At 49.6% G+C, this 20,096-nt stretch overlaps 1 protein-coding gene across 6 annotated transcripts in view; it reads left to right on the top strand.

Annotated features, from left to right (window-relative positions):
- Window positions 1-3,526, top strand: part of PTPRU (protein tyrosine phosphatase receptor type U) — an 83,671-nt gene extending 80,145 nt beyond the window's left edge. For all 6 annotated transcript variants that reach the window (XM_004266564.4, XM_049712186.1, XM_049712191.1 and 3 more), the window contains 4 exons: window positions 408-533; window positions 667-824; window positions 1,930-2,065; window positions 2,319-3,526. In XM_004266564.4, coding sequence (XP_004266612.1) covers window positions 408-533; window positions 667-824; window positions 1,930-2,065; window positions 2,319-2,381 — 483 coding nt within the window. In that variant the 3' untranslated portion in view covers window positions 2,382-3,526. The remainder of the gene's footprint in view (window positions 1-407; window positions 534-666; window positions 825-1,929; window positions 2,066-2,318) is intronic.
- The last annotated feature ends 16,570 nt before the right edge of the window (window positions 3,527-20,096 follow it).

Below are 20,096 nucleotides of genomic sequence, written 5' to 3'. Positions count from 1 at the left end.
CACAGGGACACCTCACGGCTGTGAGCTGATGCTGGAGGGCCGTGGGGCAGGGCTGCTGGCGTGGGTGGGGGTGATCTGAGGCCTGTCCCTGGAAGAAGGCAACTTCGTGTAGATGTGTGTGCTGGCGAGTGTGTTGGGTGTAGCTGTCTCGTGGCGCGGCAGTGAGTGTCCGTGTACCACTATAAAGGGTTTGCCTCGGCTAACCTGAGTGTGTCAGTACAAACGCACTGGGGCGGGCATGCGCTGCGGTCTGACGGGTGAGTGGTGGGATGTGGGGGGAACTGAAGGTGAGTCTGGAGTGAATGGTGGGCCCCGGGCAAGCGTGCAAGTCTGGGGGTGGGCGTGGGCGGCAGCTGCCCAGCCGGCTCAGCTCAGCTCTGCTCCGCCCCCTCTGCCCACGCTCCCAGCCATGCCTGCAGTACTGGCCTGAGCCTGGCCGGCAGCAGTATGGCCTCATGGAGGTGGAGTTCGTGTCAGGCGCAGCGGACGAGGACTTGGTGACCCGCGTTTTCCGGGTGCAGAACATCTCTCGGGTGAGTGATCTGGGAGCTCCAGGATGAGAACCTGGGTGGGGGCTGAGTGGCTTTGAATGACCCTCTTGAGGTCCCCAGGGGGCCGTGCAACCCTTGGCACTCATGTCCCCTGGCTGATTGCCCGCACCCCCAGCTGCAGGAGGGGCACCTGCTGGTGCGACACTTCCAGTTCCTGCGCTGGTCTGCGTACCGGGACACGCCGGACTCCAAGAAGGCCTTCCTGCGCCTGTTGGCCGAGCTGGACAAGTGGCAGGCAGAGAGCGGGGACGGGCGCACCATCGTACACTGCCTGTGAGTGCCGGCCCTCCCTCGGCTGGGAGGAGGGGTCAGGGCCCCACGGGACCGGGGCAGAGGCCAGTGTGAGAGAGGGCCTCGGGGCTGTTGCACCCAAACCCTGAGCTCCCAGACAGCGCGGCCTGGACTCTGCCCAGCCAGGCGAGGCTGGCCCTGCCTTCCATGGAGGAGCCCAGTCACTTTCCAGGGTGTGGACTCAATCCTGAACACCCGTCCAGTACCCTCTGTGTGATGTTTGACTTTGCCAATTTAATTAGAGAGAGTCTTGTCAGAATAGTTAGTTTAGCCCATGATACGGTAACATACTTTCCAAATCAATGGAATTCTGGTCTTTGTTCATGTCTGTCTGTCTGTAGCTTTTTTCATTCATTCATTCACATGCCTCATTCACAGATTCGTTTATTCACTCACATCTGGGTGCAGTCACTTCTTTGCCTCCCACGTTTTCATGCTTTCAGCACTTACCCTTCCCTGTGTCAGGCTGGGCACATGGGCGGCAGGGGCAGGGAGCTGAGTCAGGCAGGGCGTGACCCTCGAGGGCTTTCGGTTCTAGTGGGAGAGACCCCTTGAGAAAGGGACAGAGGGCCTAGTCCGTCCCCCATCTCCCAAGAGGAACCCCACACCCCAGGTCACAGGGAACAGTGGAGGGAGAGGGCTGGGGACTGGGGGAATGGGAGGGTCTCCGTGTGAGAGGCCATGGGTCTGACTGGGAGTGTATCTGTGTTACTAGGGGTGGTTGGTGTGCCCAGTGTTTGTTTTCTCTCCAGCTCTCTGGTTTTTTGCTTGCTGCCTTGCAGTCCTCTTCTGTCGCTGGCTTTGTCTCAGTGTCTTTCTCTTGGAGTGTGTCTGGCCTCCTTTCTCTCGAATCTGCTCTGTTTCTCTTGGAAGCTCTGCCTTCCTAGATACCTTCCACTTGGGATGCTAGTCTGTTATCCCCTTAACCTTCTCTTCCTGCTGCTGCCTCTGGGCTCCCTGACTCCTCCCATCTGGGTTCCCTGCCCCGCCCCTCCCTTGTGGATTCCCTGGCCCTGCCCTGCCCTTCACCCTTGAGTTTGCCCTACCCACCAAGCCCAGCCCCAAATCTTTCGTGTCTCTCCTTTAGAAATGGGGGCGGCCGCAGCGGCACCTTCTGCGCCTGCGCCACGGTCCTGGAGATGATCCGCTGCCACAACCTGGTAGACGTTTTCTTTGCTGCCAAAATGCTTAGAAACTACAAACCCAATATGGTGGAGACCCTGGTGAGGCGCCATGTACCCCTTGTCCAGCCACTTCCAACTTCCCGGTCCACTCCCGGCCAGGCCCCTCAGCGCCCCTCTCCCTTATCTGGCCCCCACAGTTGGGCCTTGGGTTCTAGTCCTCTGGTGCCAAAATGTTACCCCCATTTCTCCCCTTCTCCCCATCGATGGGGCAGGGCTCATGCTTGCCCCTTTGCCCCTGTACTAGGGTACTAGGGAGGGACCAGGCTGGTGATTCTTTCTCTCCCTCTCCCAGGATCAGTACCACTTCTGCTATGATGTGGCCCTGGAGTACCTGGAGGGACTGGAGTCAAGATAGCAGGGGCCCCTGGCCTGGGGCACCCACTGCGCACTCAGGGCCAGGCCCACCATCCCGGACTGACATGGAAGACCTGCACCCCCAACTCTGCTCAGCTGTAGCCCTCACAGGGAAATTACTGGAGTGGGCGCTGGGCCATCCTGGTGCCCCCTTCCACTGTGGGCAGGGTCTTTCAGCACCTCCGTGGGTACGCTGCGGGCCAAGGAGGAGCTTAGCAAGACTGCAGCCCAGCCCACCTCCGCGGGGTCCTGCAGGCCTTCTGAGAGGCCTGGCGCTGCCCGGCAGAGTGACGGGCTCAGAACTGCCGGCTCTGGGAGACCCAGGCTCAGGCCCCTGGATTGCATCCCAGCCCTAGGCAGAGATGAGTGAAGCCCTGTAGAGCAAGTGCTGGGCCAGGGTTTCCACCCAGCTTGGCTGGACATGCGTAGAGAGTGCACTGGGGCTTGGCCTCTAGCATCCCATCTGGCCCAGCCCCTGAGGGTCCTGGGGAGACTGGACTCTGCCCTGGTTTGCCAGTGGGCACTTCAGACTTGTCCTCCCAGGGGGAACGTCAGCTCCCTCCTCCACCCGCTGCCTCCCTGCAGCCCCGGGGATATTTTGCTCATGACCCCTACCCACCCTCCATTTCTGCTTCCCTGAATGTGCTCTGAGCTTCCCCGAACCGGGATCTGCCCATCCCTACCCTGTCCCGTGTGGGGTCCCTTGCCTGCTTGACCCAATGTCTGCAGAATGAAGTCACCTCAGCCCCCACTGCCTATAACTTTCAGGCCTCACTGGCTGGGTCGTGGGTCAGTGACAATCTGCAAGGCTGAATGACAGCCCCTGGGGTTGAGGTTCCTGTGGCTTCTGGTCAGGCTGGCCACTGGGACGCTATTAAATCAGGGGTGCTCAGCACCTCTAGAGTTTGGAGAAAGAAGGTATATTTTGGGGTGGAGGATCTATGCTTTTGTTGTTTATTTTATTTTTTGATGGGGGGGTGGGAAGTTCTCTTTAATATGGGGCAAGCCACACCCCCATTCCGTGCCTCAATTTCCCCATCTGTAAACTGTAGATATGACTACTGACCTACCTCGCAGGGGGCTGTGGGGAGGCATAAGCTGATGTTTGTAAAGCGCTTTGTAAATAAACGTGCTCTCTGAATGCCACAGAGCAGCCTTTTGTGTGTCTGGCCGGCCTGACTGGGGCCTGCTCACCTGCCCCCAGCCTCCCAGTGCGGCGGGAGGGCCCTGGTCTGGCCTCGAATTGTCCATCCATAAAATAGGGGGAGGGGCATGGACCAGAGCATCATTCAGGGGCCTTCCACTTGCAGAACTGGTTCCAAGGGACCTTGGCTGTTGCTGTCTCCACTCAAGCCTCTGGAGCACTTACTCAGACAGGGGGCTTTATCCTGAGACCTCCGAGGGCCACAGAGCCCCTGGGGGCCTGGATCTAGGTTGAGCTCCTTCGCATCCAGCATGGGAAGCTCAGGCTTCAGTGTCAGGCAGATGGTCCCCACCATCTGTGAGACCCTGGGCAAATCAGCTGCCTTTCCTGGCCTTGGTTTCTCATCTGTAAAATGGGGACAATTCTATCATGATGAGATGAGGTAGTGGTTAAGTGCCTGTGTGGTGCCAGGTGTGCAGAAAGAACTCCATTTAAAACACAACAGAGATAGGACAGAGCAGACACATATCTCGTGGGGATGATTGTCCAGCTGCCTGAGTCCAGCCCATTCCCAGTCTCTGGCTTCCTCAGGGGGTGCAGTGGGAGGAGGAGTGCCCTGGCTGGCAGGGCCCTGAGTCACTCCTGGCTCTGTCACAGACTTGCTGTAGGACGTGGTGAAGACAATTCCTGTTTCTGGGTCTCAGTTTCTTCATATGAAGACTGGCTCTGTGATGTATTGATTCTGTTCACACACTGGCTGACTCTGCCTCAGTTTCTCCATTGGTTAAAGGATATGACCCATTCTAATGACCTTGTAATTCAACATCCTTTAATCTGAATTAAACAATTTTTAGACAGTTATGATCCCAGTTAGCTAAGGCACAAACTAACACCCTCACACTCATTCTGAACTGACCACTAAGCCTTACCTGATGGGCCGCAAATGTATGTCATAGATACTGGCCAAGCAATAGAGTATAACTTGCTTTGACCAACAGAATGTGGCAGAATTGACATCAAGTGAGCTCTGGCTTCTAGACCTCAAGGGGCATTGCAGCTTTTGATTTTGCCCTCTTGGCACTCTGCCACGTAATGAAACCTGTCTTGCCTACTGGGAGATTTGAGGGCATGTGGAGAAGAACTAGCATGTGGTGAATGAGGCCATCTTGGGCCCTCCAGCCTGGCTGACCTGTCAGGTGAGTGTACTTATATGATTAAATGTAGCAGAAACTGCCCAACCAACTCCCAGAACTGGAAGAGATAATTGTTCTTTCTTTTAAGCCAGTAAGTTTGTGGATTGTTTGTTATGCAGCAAGAGCTAACTGATACATATGTGTTCTGTGCAGTGGGTCAGCGGCCCTGCTTCTCCCTTCATCAGGTGCTGAGTTCCTTAAGGGCAGGAAGTGTTTCTGTGTCCATCTGAGTGTATCCACTTCTCAACAAAGCACTGGACTTGGAGCTGATGCTCAGGAAATGTTGGTGTGAGGGAGGGAGGGAGGGTGGTGTGGTTCTGCCTGTTTGTCTGGCCTTACTTGACCTTTCAGAGGAGCTGGGAGGGTGGGTTGTGTATTAGGAGAAGAACCAGCTCCAGAATCAACAAGCCAAGCTCCCACATCCCCCCAGCTGGTGACCTTGCTCAAGTTCCCGAACCACCCCAGGTTCAGTTTCTTAATCTGGAGAATGGACATAGCGTTACCTACTTGCAGGATTGGTTGTGAAGTCTGGAGATAAAATTGTTTAACAAGAACTAGCAGAGTCCCTGGTGACATTACTGGCCCTTAGTAAATGCCATCTCTTACCATAATACTGAAGTCTCTGGATAGTAAATGTGATCACCATTGCCTGTCGCTGAGCACCTGCAGGCTTTGTCTCTTACTTAATCCACACAACAGCTTTTCAAAGTAGGGGCCACTACCCCTTCATTTTAGAGGTGAGGAGACGGAGGCTGAGGGAGGCATTTCCTCACCTAAAGTCACAGCCATTGCACGGCAGAGCCCGGACTTGAACTTGAACACACGCTGGGCTGACTCCAAAGCCCAGGCCTTTAACTGCTCTGCTCTGTGCCTGTCCGGGTGGCGTTGAAAGCCAGACGATCCCTTGATACAACACCGAATGGGTGATCTGTGGCCTGGGCGCTGATTTTCAAATGCTGTGAAATGTGTCAGAGGCAGTGGCCTCTCAGACAGGGCTGCCTGGAGCACAAGAGGATGAATGGTCCAGCCTGACTCTGCCCAGGGCCACGGGCAGAGCAGATGTGGGGTAGAAGCCCCCGCCCGCCCCACTCCAGTAAATAGGATTTCCACAAATACGGAGGGCCCGGCTGCCTATTGGCCCTGATTGGGACATGTTATATATCCCGGGCACCCAGGAGATGGAGCCGTGACTTTGACAGACGCTAAGGCCATTTGCAAAGCCCTAATTGAGAGCGGGGCCTGGCTGCTCCCTGTCACTGGGCTCCCGCTGGCCTCTCCCAGCGGCCTCTGCTGGACAGGGGCTTAATAGACACCCCCAGGGCTGAGGTCAGTGCAGAAATAACGGTGTCTTCATGTGGGCAGAACCTACCTTGTGATGTGGTGACATGAGCAGGGACGATGGCGTCCAAGGCTCTTGGTCCGCGGGCCTCCTACTCTCAGGGGCACTGAGACGGGTCCTGACCTTCAGTGAGCCTCGGGGGCCTCATCCAAGAAATGGGAGAAGAAAGAACCAGAGGCTGTGGTGCTCCCAGGGCAGTGGGAGGCTGGGTGGTGGTGATGGAATTGGAGGGACCTATGGTTTCAACAGGTTCAGGCCGAGCGACGTCCTGCTGGTGAAGGACGAGAACCTTGGACGTGGTGATGTGAAAAAGCAAAGCTCCATGTCCTGGCTATTGTAAATAGTGCTGCAATGAACAACCTAAGTGCCCATCGACAGATGAATGGATAAAGAAGGTGTGGCACATACATACAATGGAATACTACTCAGCCATAAAGAGAAACGAAACTGAGTTATTTGTAGTGAGGTGGATGGACCTAGAGTCTGTCATACAGAGTGAAGTAAGTCAGAAAGGGAAAAACAAATACCGTGTGCTAACACATATATATGGTATCAAAAAAAAATGGTACTGATGAATGTAGTGGCAGGGCAAGAATAAAGACGTAGACATAGAGAATGGACTTGAGGACATGGTTGGGGGGAGGGGGAAGCTGGGGTGAAGTGAGAGTAGCATCGACATTTATACACTACCCAAATGTAGAGTAGTTAGCTAGTGGGAAGCAGCAGCATAGCACAGGGAGATGAGCTCAGTGCTTTGCGATGACCCAGAGGGGTGGGATAGGGAGGGTGGGGGGGGAGGCTGAAGAGGGAGGGGATGTGGGGGTATATGTATGCATATGGCTGATTCACTTTGTTGTACAACAGAAACTAACACAGTATTATGAAGCAATTATACGCCAATAAAGATCTATTAAAAAAAAAAAGAAGCTCCATTCGGCACTTAGATGGCACAGGGCGAGTTGCCAAGTGCTCCTTGTGGATTGCCCTGTCATCCTCCAAGGAGGCCGGTGAGGCAGGAATCTTTGTCACCCCCACTTTATAGGTGAGGAGATCGGGGCTCCACGAGCTTAAGCGACCTGTCCAAGGTCACAGAGCCATCGAGTGACTGACAAATAGCAGCAGCCAGAGCGATCGCTTGAAAAAGTGCGCCAGGTCCCAGCGCCAGCCGCTCAGACCCTCAGTGACCGCCCACTGCTCGGTGGGCGGAGCTGAGTTCCACCCTCAGTGACCTCCCACTGCTCGGTGGGCGGAGCTGAGTTCCTGGCTCAGACCCTCAGTGACCTCCCACTGCTCGGTGGGCGGAGCTGAGTTCCTGGCCGTGACCTCCGAGGCCCTGCCTGACGGGGCTCTCCCTTCTCTCTGCGTGTCTCTCCTGCTCCTTTTCTCACTCGGGCATCACTTCTCCTCACTGCCCTGAGCTCTCGGCCTGGACGCCCTGCAGCAGTCTCTGTGTGGCTGGTCCTTCTTGGTGTCTAGGTCCCAGCTCAGATGCCCCCTAGAGAGGCCCTCCCTGACTGCCCTGAGGGGACCCCCTGCCCCACTGTCCTGTCTGTCTCAGGGCCTCACCCCTTGTATGTCCCTCCTTGCTCTCCCACAGTGAGTGATGAGCTTATTTATTCATTGGTTATTTGTTCACTGTCTCGCCCTCCAGACTGTGAGATGGCGGGGGCCATGTGAATCCAGTCCCCCTGTGTCCCCAACACTGAGCACGGGTGCCTGGCACGTGCCAGACACTCAATGAATATTTGCTGAATAAATGAAAGTTGCAGAGGGAGGACACGAACTCAGGCCTGCCTTGCTCCAGAACCCATACTCTGAAACACATTATTTTAGTCTTCCAGATGGTCAAATGGCTTGATGCCATTTGAGGCCTTGTTCCAGTGCTGGCTTGGCCACCACCATGCTGTGTTGCCTTGGGTAATCACCTGCCCTCTCTGGGGCTCTGATCTGTCCAGTGAGGAGGTGGAATCAGGTAGGGCACCGATGGTTCAGTATTAGTGACAATGGGGCTGGCATTGTTTGGTGGTGGTGCCAGGCCACTGGCCTGAGCATCTGCTCTCTGAGTCTGGTGAAACCTTGGGTGTGGTTTGGGCTTTGGTCTGATGGGTCTGGGCACCTACCCTAGCGGGTCCTTGGATTACATTTAATACAGACATCATCCCTAATCTTCCCAGCAACCCTGAGGTAGATACAGCCGAAACCATTTGATATATGAGGAAACAGGCTCAGAGAGGTAAGGCGAATTGCTTAAGGTCACACAGCCACTAAAGAACCAAGTCAGAATTAGAACCCATGTCACTTGACTCCAAAGTCCTTGCTCTTGTAATCCTCACAGAATTCTGGAGAATCTGAACCTGAACCACATTAACTACTTGCAGTTTCTCTTGTCCATGGATCAATCTTCCCTCTCAACACTTGCTCAAGCCAGGCTCAGCCACAGACAGCTGTAGATCGGCTTAGCTGAGGCCCACAGTCGAAGAGCCTCCCAGACTCAGTGCTTGTCACCTAGTAGGCCTGCTGATAATGCTGTTGGATGAACATTTGAATGTCCGTTGAATCTGAAGATGGTGGGGCTGGCCTGAGTCAGCAGGAGCCAGGGAGCTGAGAAAGCCTCTTCAAAAGAAATGAAATGCATCTCAACTCACTTCCTACTTACTCCCAGGGGTGGGGAGAGGGAACCTGTCCAGGAATTTTATTTTCTGTTCATTTGAAAGCTGAACAATGTGGCTTTCTTGAGCTGTGTTTATTATGGGACTGCATTCTCTTTCTGAAGAGCACTGGGGGGCAGAGTTCACTCCCTAGGGCTACAGCCCCTGCCTGCCCCACCCTCTGCTAAAGGCAGAGAAACCCTTGCGCCTCTAGCCTCTTCACCTGACGGACTCGTTGCTCCCTTCCATTTCTGTCTCTCCCACATACCAGTTATCTATTTTTTTTTTATCTCTGAGATTCAAATACATCCTTCTTTGCCCTGCTTTGAGATACTGGAGCTGGACCCTGTAAACAGTTCTCTTTTGCCAGCTGGAGCAATGTTAGGCTTTGTCAATAGGGGGCACTAGAGGGACACCGTAGGTGATAGCAGGAGTGCACCGCCATTCCAGCTTCTCATCCTCCACCCATCTTTTTTTTTTTTTTTTTCTCTCAGTACGGGAGCCATGACCTCAGTGGCCCTTGTGGACCAGCTCTGGATGTATCCTCAAGCTTCACTCTCCAAAGGGCCTTTTCTACAGACAAGTGCTATAGCCCATATTCCCTGGCATGTTTCTTAGCCACTGGACGCTGCATGTTCTTATGGTCCTCAAACCATCCCTGAAGAGGTCTGAATCTCTGTCTTGGGGGAAGACTTTCTCCTCAGTCTTTTAGTTCCATCATTATTCGCTCTCCCTCAGCCTAGAAGTATTAGCTGCTTTTTTTTTTTTTTTTTTTTTTGCGGTACGCGGGCCTCTCACTGCCGGGGCCCCTCCTGTTGCGGAGCACAGGCTCCGGACGCGCAGGCTCAGCGGCCATGGCTCACGGGCCCAGCCGCTCCGTGGCATGTGGGATCCTCCCGGACCGGGGCACGAACCCGTGTCCCCTGCATCGGCAGGTGGACTCTCAACGACTGCGCCACCAGGGAAGCCCTATTAGCTGCTTTTTTTTGCAGACCACTTTTTCTTCTGGGTGTTTCTTTCTTGCTGCTTCCATGTTCCTTAGAATCCTCTTTCAACCCCTGTTAGTAATTCACCACCTTTGCTAGTTAACAATTCTTTATATTAAAAATTTCCATGCTCAGTTTATGGGTTCTGAACTCTGTCTCTTGACTGGACTCTAATCGATACAGAATGGGGAGCAGGGGTGGACCCTGGAACAGACCTTCAAAGGTGGGATTTTGATTGGTTTCGTTGTGCCCTTGGGCTTGAGCACAGTGCTGTGCTCCTTGCCAATGGGACATGGGATGCTACTAATCAACAGCATAGTGGCATCGTAATTATGCTATCACCTGTGATGGATTTTGATGCAGTGCTAATTGAAGCAAGTGTCTGGGGAGCCCAAGTGATTAGTGCACTTGACCATCGTGTCAGTAATTACGACTGCAAAGACTGTGGTGTGACATGGATTTTTTTAAACATCTTTATTGGAGTATAATTTCTTTACAATGGTGTGTTAGTTTCTGCTGCATAACAAAGTGAATCAGTTATACATATACATGTATCCCCATATCCCCTCCCTCTTGTGTCACCCTCCCACCCTCCCTACCCCATCCCTCTAGGTGGACACAAAGCACCGAGCTGATCTCCCTGTGCTATGCGGCTGCTTCCCACTAGCTATCTATTTTACATTTGGTAATGTATATATGTCCATGCCATTCTCTCACTTAGTCCCAGCTTACACTTCCCCCTCCCCGTGTCCTCAAGTCCATTCCCCACGTCTGCATCTTTATTCCCATCCTGCCCCTAGGTTCTTCAGAACCATTTTTTTCTTTTGTTTTTTTAGATTCCATATATATGTGTTAGCATACGATATTTGTTTTTCTCTTTCTGACTTACTTCACTCTGTATGACAAACTCTAGGTCCATCCACCTCACTACAAATAACTCAATTTCATTTCCTTTTATGGCTGAGTAACATTCCATTGTATGTATGTGCCACATCTTCTTTATCCATTCATCTGTCAGTGAAAACTTAGGTTGCTTCCAGAGACATGGATTCCTGAATGTACTGGAGCACTCACTCGAAAGAAAATCATAAGTTCAGGTCATTTAATTCTCAGCTCAAACCATGATTTGAGAACCACAGAGCTTCCATGGCATCTTTAAAAGAAACTTATTTCATGTAGCCACAGGGCTGATATTGCTGAAAAGAAAATATAAAATTTAATGGTGTGGGTCACAGGATTTAAACGTCAGTTAACTTTACATCATTGCCAAGTTTCTCACATGAGACTTTGGAAATAAGTTAGGAAAGAAAGGGATCCTGAAACGTCTGGTAGAGACATCTGGTTGGACTCAGATGAAATGGAAAGCCACTCTGAGGCTCACTTTACCAATGGAAAGAACTCTCCCTGGCTTCCCTGGTGGCCCAGTGGTTAAGAATCCGCCTGCCAATGCAGGGGACATGGGTTCGAGTCCTGGTCTGGGAAGATCACACATGCCGCAGAGCAACTAAGCCCGTGCACCACAACCACTGAGCCTGCGCTCTAGAGCCCGCGAGCCACAACTACTGAAGCCCGCATGCCTAGAGCCCATCCTCCACAACAAGAGAAGCCACCGCAATGAGAAGCCCGTGCACTGCAACGAAGAGTAGCTCCCGCTCTCCGCAACTAGAGGAAGCCCGCGTGCAGCAACGAAGACCCAACGCAGCCAAAAATAAATAAATAAGAAAGAAAGAACTCTCCGTCTTGTATCTGAAGAGACTAGTTTTCCTTTGTTTGAAAACCCTGTGATATGGGGCATATACCCTGAAAAGGGATGGCCATTCTCCTCAAGACATAACACAAGCATCCTTTGTTGCCATTAGATCCATAATGAAGGTCAAATCTCAACATACTCCAAGGGGTCAGGTACATACTGGGACCCAGGAGGAGATAGTTTATACAGTAGAAGAATGGCAAGCGTTGACATAATCCTGGGGAATATATATGGACTTGATTCTAAGGGTGGAAGAGAATACTAAATCATTCTGAATTCATAGATGTAGAGTCAGGATTTAAAGTGTCAGCTTGTACAGCTGAAGGTGGCTCTAACATTTTAGTTGGTTGACTGAAACTTGGACTTGAAAATGACTTACATTCAATGAGTGGAGATGCTAGAGTTTCCATGGAATAATGTGGAAGAAGGATTCCAAAGTCTTCTTTTTTTGAAGGATAATCTATTTTATTTTTATTTTTTATTTTTACAGTAGGTCCTTGTTGGTTATCTGTTTTTTTTTTTTTTTTCGGTACGCGGGCCTCTCACTGTTGTGGCCTCTCCCGTTGCGGAGCACAGGCTCCAGACGCGCAGGCTCAGCGGCCATGGCTCACGGGCACAGCCGCTCCGCGGCATGTGTGATCTTCCCAGACCGGGTCACGAACCCGTGTCCCCTGCATCGGCAGGTGGACTCTCAACCACTGCGCCACCAGGGAAGCCCGATTATCTGTTTTAAATATAGCAGTGTGTATGTGTCAATCTCAAACTCCCAATCTATCCACGCCCTGCCCTTCCCCCTGGTAACCATAAGTTTATTCTCTAAGTCTGTGAGTCTGTTTTTGTTTTGTAAATAAGTTCATTTGTATCATTTTTAAAAAAAGATTCTGCATATAAGTGATATCATATGATATTGGTCTTTCTCTGTCTGACTTACTTCACTCAGTACGGCAATCTCTAGGTCCATCCATGTCACTGCAAATGGCATTATTTTGTTCTTTTTTATGGCTGGGTAATATTCCATTGTATACATGTACCACATCTTCTTTATCCATTCATCAGGCGATGGCCACTTAGGTTGCTTCTGTGTCTTGGCTATTGTAAACAGTGCTCAATGAACACTGGGGTGCAAGTATCCTTTTGAACCATGTTTTTCTCTGGATACATGCCCAGGACTGGGATTGCTAGATCATATGGTAATTCTATTTTTAGTCTTTTAAGGAAGCTCCATACTGTTCTCCATAGTGGCTGTACCAATTTACATTCCCACCAACAGTGTAGGAGGGTTCTCTTTTCTCCACACCCTCTCCAGTATTTATTGTTTGTGGATTTTTTGATGATGGCCATTCTGACTGGTGTGAGGTGATATCTCATTGTAATTTTGATTTGCATTTCTCTAATAATTAGTGATGTTGAGCATCCTTTCATGTGCCTCTTGGCCATCTGTATGTCTTCTTTGAAGACATGTCTATTTAGGTCTTCTGCCCATTTTTGGATTGGGTTGTTTATTTTTTGAATATTGAGCCACATGAGCTGTCTGTAAATTTTGGAGACTAATCCCTTGTTGGTTGCATCATTTGTGAATATTTTCTGCCATTCTGTGGGCTGTCTTTTCGTTTTGTTTTTGGTTTCCTTTGCTGTCCAAAAGCTTTTGAGTTTAATTAGGTCCCGTTTGTTTATTTTTGTTTTTATTTCCATTACTCCAGGAGACTGATTGAAAAAGATATTGCTGCAATTTATGTCAAAGGCTGCTCTGCCTATGTTTTCCTCTGATCCAAAGGCTTAAGGATAGAGGATTTTGGACTGGATTTATCATGTGTGACCTGCACAGCCACCCCTAAACTATTTTCCATAAAATTCCAAGAAGACACCTTCACAAACAAGGCTTTGAAAAACATATTAGTGAGTTGAGAACCTACATCCTTAAGATACTCTGTGGATGTTCACCTTTGCAGACCACATATTATAATGCTGTCGTTCAGACAGGCTCCCTGATTTCATGGGGATGGTAGGATCCTGGAGTGATAGAGGCTAAGTGGCAGTACTTAATAGCCAAAGACAAGGTGAGTGCATTTACCATAAATGGCAGCAGGGATGTACCAGTAATCAGAATGCCTTGGCCAACAGAGATCTTTGGTAGTGACTAATGGATCAGTGCATCCCGAGGAAGGAACTAGGTGGACAGCCTACTAGAGTACTGTTTGATTTACATAACAGAAAAAAAATCAACCAACCAACCAGCCCAAACCTGCACTGACTCACCACATTGGTGAGTGGTGGCCTCTCTTCGTTTTGAGACAGGTTAGAGCCCCTTTATTGAAGAGGAGGCCAGGCCCCTTAAAGAAGATTCCTGCAGCAGTGCTATGAGTATGTACCATAAATCTTCCTCCAAGCCTTCACCAGAGGGAGCTTTGGCCGTTTACTAGATGACTACACTTGGGAAAGGAAGGTACTCAGATCTTTGGAGATTACTAGACACTGCTCTGAATTTATGATAATTCCTGGGAATGCAAAATGCCACTGAGGCTACCGGTCAAAGTGAAAACTTAGGTAGTCGGGTGATAGATACTCAGCTCAGGTGTGTCCGGTGGGTCACTTCCCCATTTCCTGAATTGTATAATTGAAGTAGACATGCTTGGCAACTGGAAGAATCCCCACTTTGGGTCTCTGACTCATGAAGTGAGGGCACTTGTGGACGGAAGGGCTCACCGGAAGTTCTTTTTTACCGTGATAGTGAACTGGAAGCAATTCTCTATTCCTGGGGAAAGTTCAGAGACTGGTGAAGGCTGAAATACACAGAGGTGGTGATTCCCATCCCATTCCTATTTAACTTTCCTGTTTGGCCTATGCAGACATTTGATGAGTTTTGGAGAATGACTAGATTATTCATCTATTTCATCGGGCGGTGACTCCAACTGCAGCTGCTGTCCCAGATATAGTATGTTTATGGGAGCAACTCAGTATAGTACTTAGTATGTAGCCATTGACCTAGATACTGCCTTTTTCTCCAGACCAACTTGTGAGGACCGCCAAGCCAGTTTTTCTTTACCTGGAAAGGCCAAAAATACACCTTCACAGTCTTGCTTCAGAGCTACGTCAGTTCTCTTGCTTTTCTGCCATTATATGGTCCACAGATAACGTGATCATCTTGACATTCCACAAAGCATCACACGGGTACACCACACTGATGATAAGCTTATCGCTTTTGGTGAACAGGCGGTAGCAAGAACAGCATATGTGAATGAAAGGGTGGGAAATAAATACCACAACATTTCAAAGGTCGCTATCTCAGTAAAGTTTCTGCGGGTTCAATAGTATGGAACACATTGAGGTATCCTCTCTGAGGTGAAAGTCAAGCTGCTGCACTTTATACGACTTACCTCAAAAGAGGAGGCACGGCACTTGGTAGGCTTTTTGGATTTTGGAGAAACACATCTGTGTGTGTTTCTTTGACCCATTGGGAAAATCCCTGCAAGACTGCCAGTTTTGAGTGTGCACCAAAGGAAAAGAGCAAGTTAAGGCTTTAGTACACGGCCTTCTACCACTTGGCTCTTATAATCCATTAGATCTGATGATTATCAAAGATTTTATAGCAAATAGGAATGCTGTATAGTCTCAGGCAAGGCCTGAGGATCACAGTGGCGACTTCCAGGATTTTACAGTAAATCTTTCCCTCTTATGCAGATAACACTTCTTCTTCTGAGAAACAGCTTCTAGCTCTCTACTGGTCTGTGGTAAGAGACTACAGCAGGTGACCATGCTGCCTGAGACCCCCATTTAGGATTCCTCTCACACAGCTAGCCATAAATTTAACTCTGTGTAGCAGCAATCTACAGTCAGGTGGAAGTGGTATAAAAGAGACAACGCTTGGGCTTCCCTGGTGGTGCAGTGGTTGAGGGTCCGCCTGCCGATGCAGGGGACACAGGTTCGTGCCCCGGTCCGGGAAGATCCCACATGCCGCGGAGCGGCTGGGCCCGTGAGCCATGGCTGCTGAGCCTGTGCGTCCGGAGCCTGTGGTCCACAACGGGAGAGGCCACAACAGTGAGAGGCCTGCGTACTGAAAAAAAAAAAAAAAAAAAAAGAGACCACGCTTGGGCAAGTCTGGAAGATATGAGTAAGTTGTATGATTCAATGATTCAGACTCCCGCTTCATTGCCTCTTCTTCCTCATATCATGCCGATGGCTTTGTGGGCAGTTCCTTATGGCCAGTTAGCTGAGGAATACAAACTCAAGCCTGGTTTACAGATGCTGCTGCTACATGATATGTGAGTACCACCCCAGAGTAGAAGACTGCAGCATTATAACATCATCAGGGGGTGACCCTGAAGGACAGCGGTGAAGGAAAATCTTTTCAGTGGGTAGAACTTTAAGCAGTGTATTTGGTCGTCCGTTTTGGAATTGGATATGAAGTATGAATCTACACTGATTTATGAGCAGTTTTTTAAAAATTAATTAATTTATTTTTTGGTTGTGTTGGGTCTTAGTTGCGGCATGCGGGATATTTCGTTGTGTCGCCCAGGCTCTTAGTTGCAGTGCGTGGGCTTCTCTCTAGCTGTGGCACGCGGGCTTAGTTGCCCCATGGCATGTGGGGTCCTAATTCCCTGAGCAGGGATCGAACCGGCATCCGCTGCATTGCAAGACGGATTCTTAACCACTGGACCACCAGTGGAAGTCCCCATGAGCAGTTGTTAATGGTATGGTTTGGCTGGATGGTAAGGGACTTGGAAAGAATGGGTTTGGAAGATTGGCGACAAGGAATTCTGGGGAAGAGGTATGAGGATGGACTCTTCAGGATGGGCATAGACTGTGAAGATCTGTGTCCCATGTGAATGCTCACTAATGGGAATCTGCTGCCCTGGGGGCTTTCAATTATCAGATGAACAACATGTCATGCTTTGTGGTATCAGTTACCTTGTTTATCCAGTGGCCCCTGTTCTTGTCCAATAGTACTGTGAATAAAGTGTCCATAGTGGCAGGAATGGACGATATGCATGGGCTCAAAAACATGAATTTCCCCTTACTAAGGACACTGCCACTTCTGGGTGCTCAATCTTTTGACAGAAAAGACCAACATGTGCCCATGATACGGCACCATTCCCTGGAGAGACCAGCCGCTTACCTGGTGGCAGGTTGATTTCATTGTATCTCTTCCGTCACGTATGGGGCAGAGATACTTCCTTACTAGAATAGAATTTTTTTTCTGGCTATAAATTTGCTGTCTCTGCCTGTAATGCCTTTATCCACACCACCATGTGCATATATACAGAATGCCACCATCATGGTATTCTACCCAGAATGTCTCTTCTCAAGGAATTCATTCCATAACAAAGGAGTGCAGCAGTAGGCTCATCCCCATGGAATTCATTAGTTTTACAATATAACGCATCACCTGGAAGTGGATGGCCTAACTGAAAGGTGGAATGGCATCCTGAAGGCTCAGGTATGGCACTAGTTGGCAGACAAATCCTGAAAGAATGCAGTATATGCTTTGAATCAGACACAATTGTATGAGGCTGCCTCCCTCATCATTAGAATACATGGGTCCATTAATCAAGGTGTGGAAATGGGAGTGTTCTGTGTCAGCCAAGGTCCAAGCATGAGACAGAAACTACATTAAATTAACTAAAGGGGAACAAAAAGAACTCTAAAGAATTCCACTAAGATGGAAGGAGAGTATGCAAGGAATAAAACTTGGGAGGGAGGGAGGATCCTCCCCATGGGTGGAATTCAGGCCATTGGAGAGAGTATGGATACAGCCCACTGGATGGCAGAAAATGTGACTGGGTTGTCCAGGCCAGAGGTAGTCTAATGGTGGGCCAAGTTTAGTGGGCAGAGAATGGCCTGCTGAGGTGCCGATGCCATTCAGAAATTGGCTATGGGAATTGCTGTTGAACATGCTGAGAAGCCAGCTAGGGAACTGGCTGCTAAGAAGTTCCTCACAGAGTTGGGGTTAGGGTCAGGGTTAGGGTATAGGGAAGACTGGGGATATTCTTGGAAGTGAGCTGGGGCTCCCGTCAACCTTGCCTTTCAGAAGCCAGCTGTGGGCTTGCACTGATGCCATGAGGGGCGTGCTCCGCTGAGTGTCCTGCACACGACCAGGTGCTGCAGGAGCAAGAAGCAGAGGTGACTGGCCTCAGGTAGCGTGTCCTGTGCCCTGCCGGTGCCACCTATGGACAAAGATTAACATCATCCTTGTAAGGAAAAATGTTCTAGTTCCACAGGCAGGTCTTGAAGGGTGGATTTGGAGCCAAGAAGCAATAAATGACATCTAGTACTTCTCACTATCATTCTTAATCACCCACTTGAAGAATTGTTCCTTCTTGTCGTAGCAAATTTGAGCTCTACTGGCTTGGAGATCTCTGTTCCTGAGGGGGCGTACCAGAGGATGCAACAGTGGTTCCAGTGAGCAGAAGGGTGAGACTGCTGTGTAGCCATTTGAGATCCTTATGTCACTGAACAAACACTGAAGCCAAAAAAAGCATTACTCTAACTGCATAGAAGGATTGATCCTGATTAATAAGGGGAAATTGGGTTGCTGCGACACAATGAGAGTACAGAGGACTGTGTATGGAACTCAGGGTATTCTCTGGGGCACCCCTTAATACTTCCGTGTCCAATTGTAAATATTACTGAAAAACTTCAGCAACCCCAAAAAGCAGAAAAATTGAGGATTCATACCATTCAGGAATGAAGTTTTGGTTCACGCTTCCTGGTAAAAAATTCCAACCAGCTGAGGTTCTGGTTGAGGGTGGGGGAAATGTGAAACAGGTAGTGGAAGAAGGAAGCAATAAATATAAATTATGACTTTGACCAATTACAGAAATGAGGACTGTAGTAGCTTTGCTTGTTATGTTTATAAACTTATATCTGTATGCTAACCATTTTCTTCTCCTCTCTCCTTCTTCCCATTATTATCTTTATATAAGTTCTTGGAAGTTAACTTTAGAATTTAGTCTTTAGGGAACAGAATATTCAGGGTGGCTGTACTGAATTTGAGGAGTCATTCATACAGCCAGCAATGGATAAAAAGACGTTCAACTGCGTATCTCCTTATTTTGAGGCAAGTGTGAGAACTTCTTTATTTGTACAAAAGATAACTGTGCCCTGTTAGGTGGAAACGGAGTTGCTGTGTTGTGAATGAAGTTCCAAAGTGCATGAAAGGTGTACGTGGAAGCTGATTAGCCCAAGGTAAGGATTGTGGCTGTTGTCACTTTATTTTCTCTCAGCTCCAAGTCTACCCTTCTTTGCCCTGCTTTGTGGTACTGGAGCTGGACCCCGTGAACATTTCTTCCCGGCCAGCTGGTGCAATGCTAATATCTGTCAATAGGGGGCCCTGGAGGGACCAGCTCCAGCCACGCCCTCAGTCATTCCTAGAGGTAGTAAAATTTCCCTACATTTGCCATTCATCTCTACTTTAGTATCCTTTTTACTCCTTTTAGTCCTTAACCCCCTTTTCCTAATTAACACTTGTTTACAGTAAATTTTCCATGTTCGGATTACTGATGTGCTTCTCTGCCTCCTGAACGGACCCTGACTCAAATACTCTCCACCCTGGTTTCCTTTGCTATCTCCACGTCAACCCTTGGAAGACTTGGGCTCTCTTTTGTTCTTAACATCTTTGCCTTCCTCCTCACCTCTGCCTATTTCAGGTCCCTCTTGTCACGGTGCAAAGACAAGGATGTGGCATCCTCCAAGGGTGCCTTGGGAAAAGGTGGAATTTCACAAAACTGGTAGTATGGAAAAAGCCTGGACCTTGGAAACAGGGTGCCTGGATTTTAGACCCAGCTCAGCCTCTGAACCATGTATTTTACAGGTGGGAAATGGAGCAGAAGTTGTGATAAATAACTACTCATACTTCTCTAATCACTGTCAAAGATTTTCTCCCAGTCTCAGTTCCCGTTATTTTATGTGTTCCTCATAAGAACCATTTTCACATGGTTTGGCTGGACAGGTCTTCCTCTTCTTATTCCAATTAGTACAGTGGTTCTCAATTACAGCAGTTTTGCTTCTTAGAAGACATTTGGTTGTAACAAGGGTGTGTGTTTGTGCTACTGGCAGCTAGTGGACAGAGGCCTGGGATGCTGCTAAACATCCTATAATGCACAGGACAGCTCTCCACAATAAGGAATTATCTGGCCCCAAATGCCAACGGTGCTGAGGTTGAGAAGTCCTGAGTTAACATATAGAAATGGAGGTCCAGAGAGGGGAAATGACTTGCCTAGGGTCACACAGAAAGTGGACAGCAGAACTTGAATGACAGTCCAGGGCCTCAGTATCACCCATTCTTCTTCCTGGGGCAAGGATAGAGGAGATGGGAAGCCAGTAAGGCCTACCCTCATGAATCCTGTGCCTACAGGGGGCTGGCATTCTCCTCTTGCCACCCTGCCGTGCCAAACCCCAGCCATTTTCCAATGCAACCATCTGCTTTCTCAACTCCTGTTCTGAGCTGCCAGGAAGCCATCAGGAAAACTGTCCTCAATGAGTACACCGCCAGGGAGTCAGTGCCAACGTAAGCTGGCGCCAGCACCGCCCATCCTTCTGGCCTTCCTGTAATTTGCTCCACTCCCCTACCTGCCTTCAAGGGCTATTCGAGTCCTCCACCTTCACAAGCCCTCCCCCATCCCACTCATCAACTCCTTCACTCCCTACAGGTAACTGACTT

The sequence above is a fragment of the Orcinus orca genome, chromosome 1 (genome assembly GCF_937001465.1).
Source record: "Orcinus orca chromosome 1, mOrcOrc1.1, whole genome shotgun sequence".
Taxonomy (NCBI): Eukaryota; Metazoa; Chordata; class Mammalia; order Artiodactyla; family Delphinidae; genus Orcinus; species Orcinus orca.
Note: the sequence above shows the minus strand (reverse complement) of the source record. Positions and strands in the feature narration are given on the sequence as shown.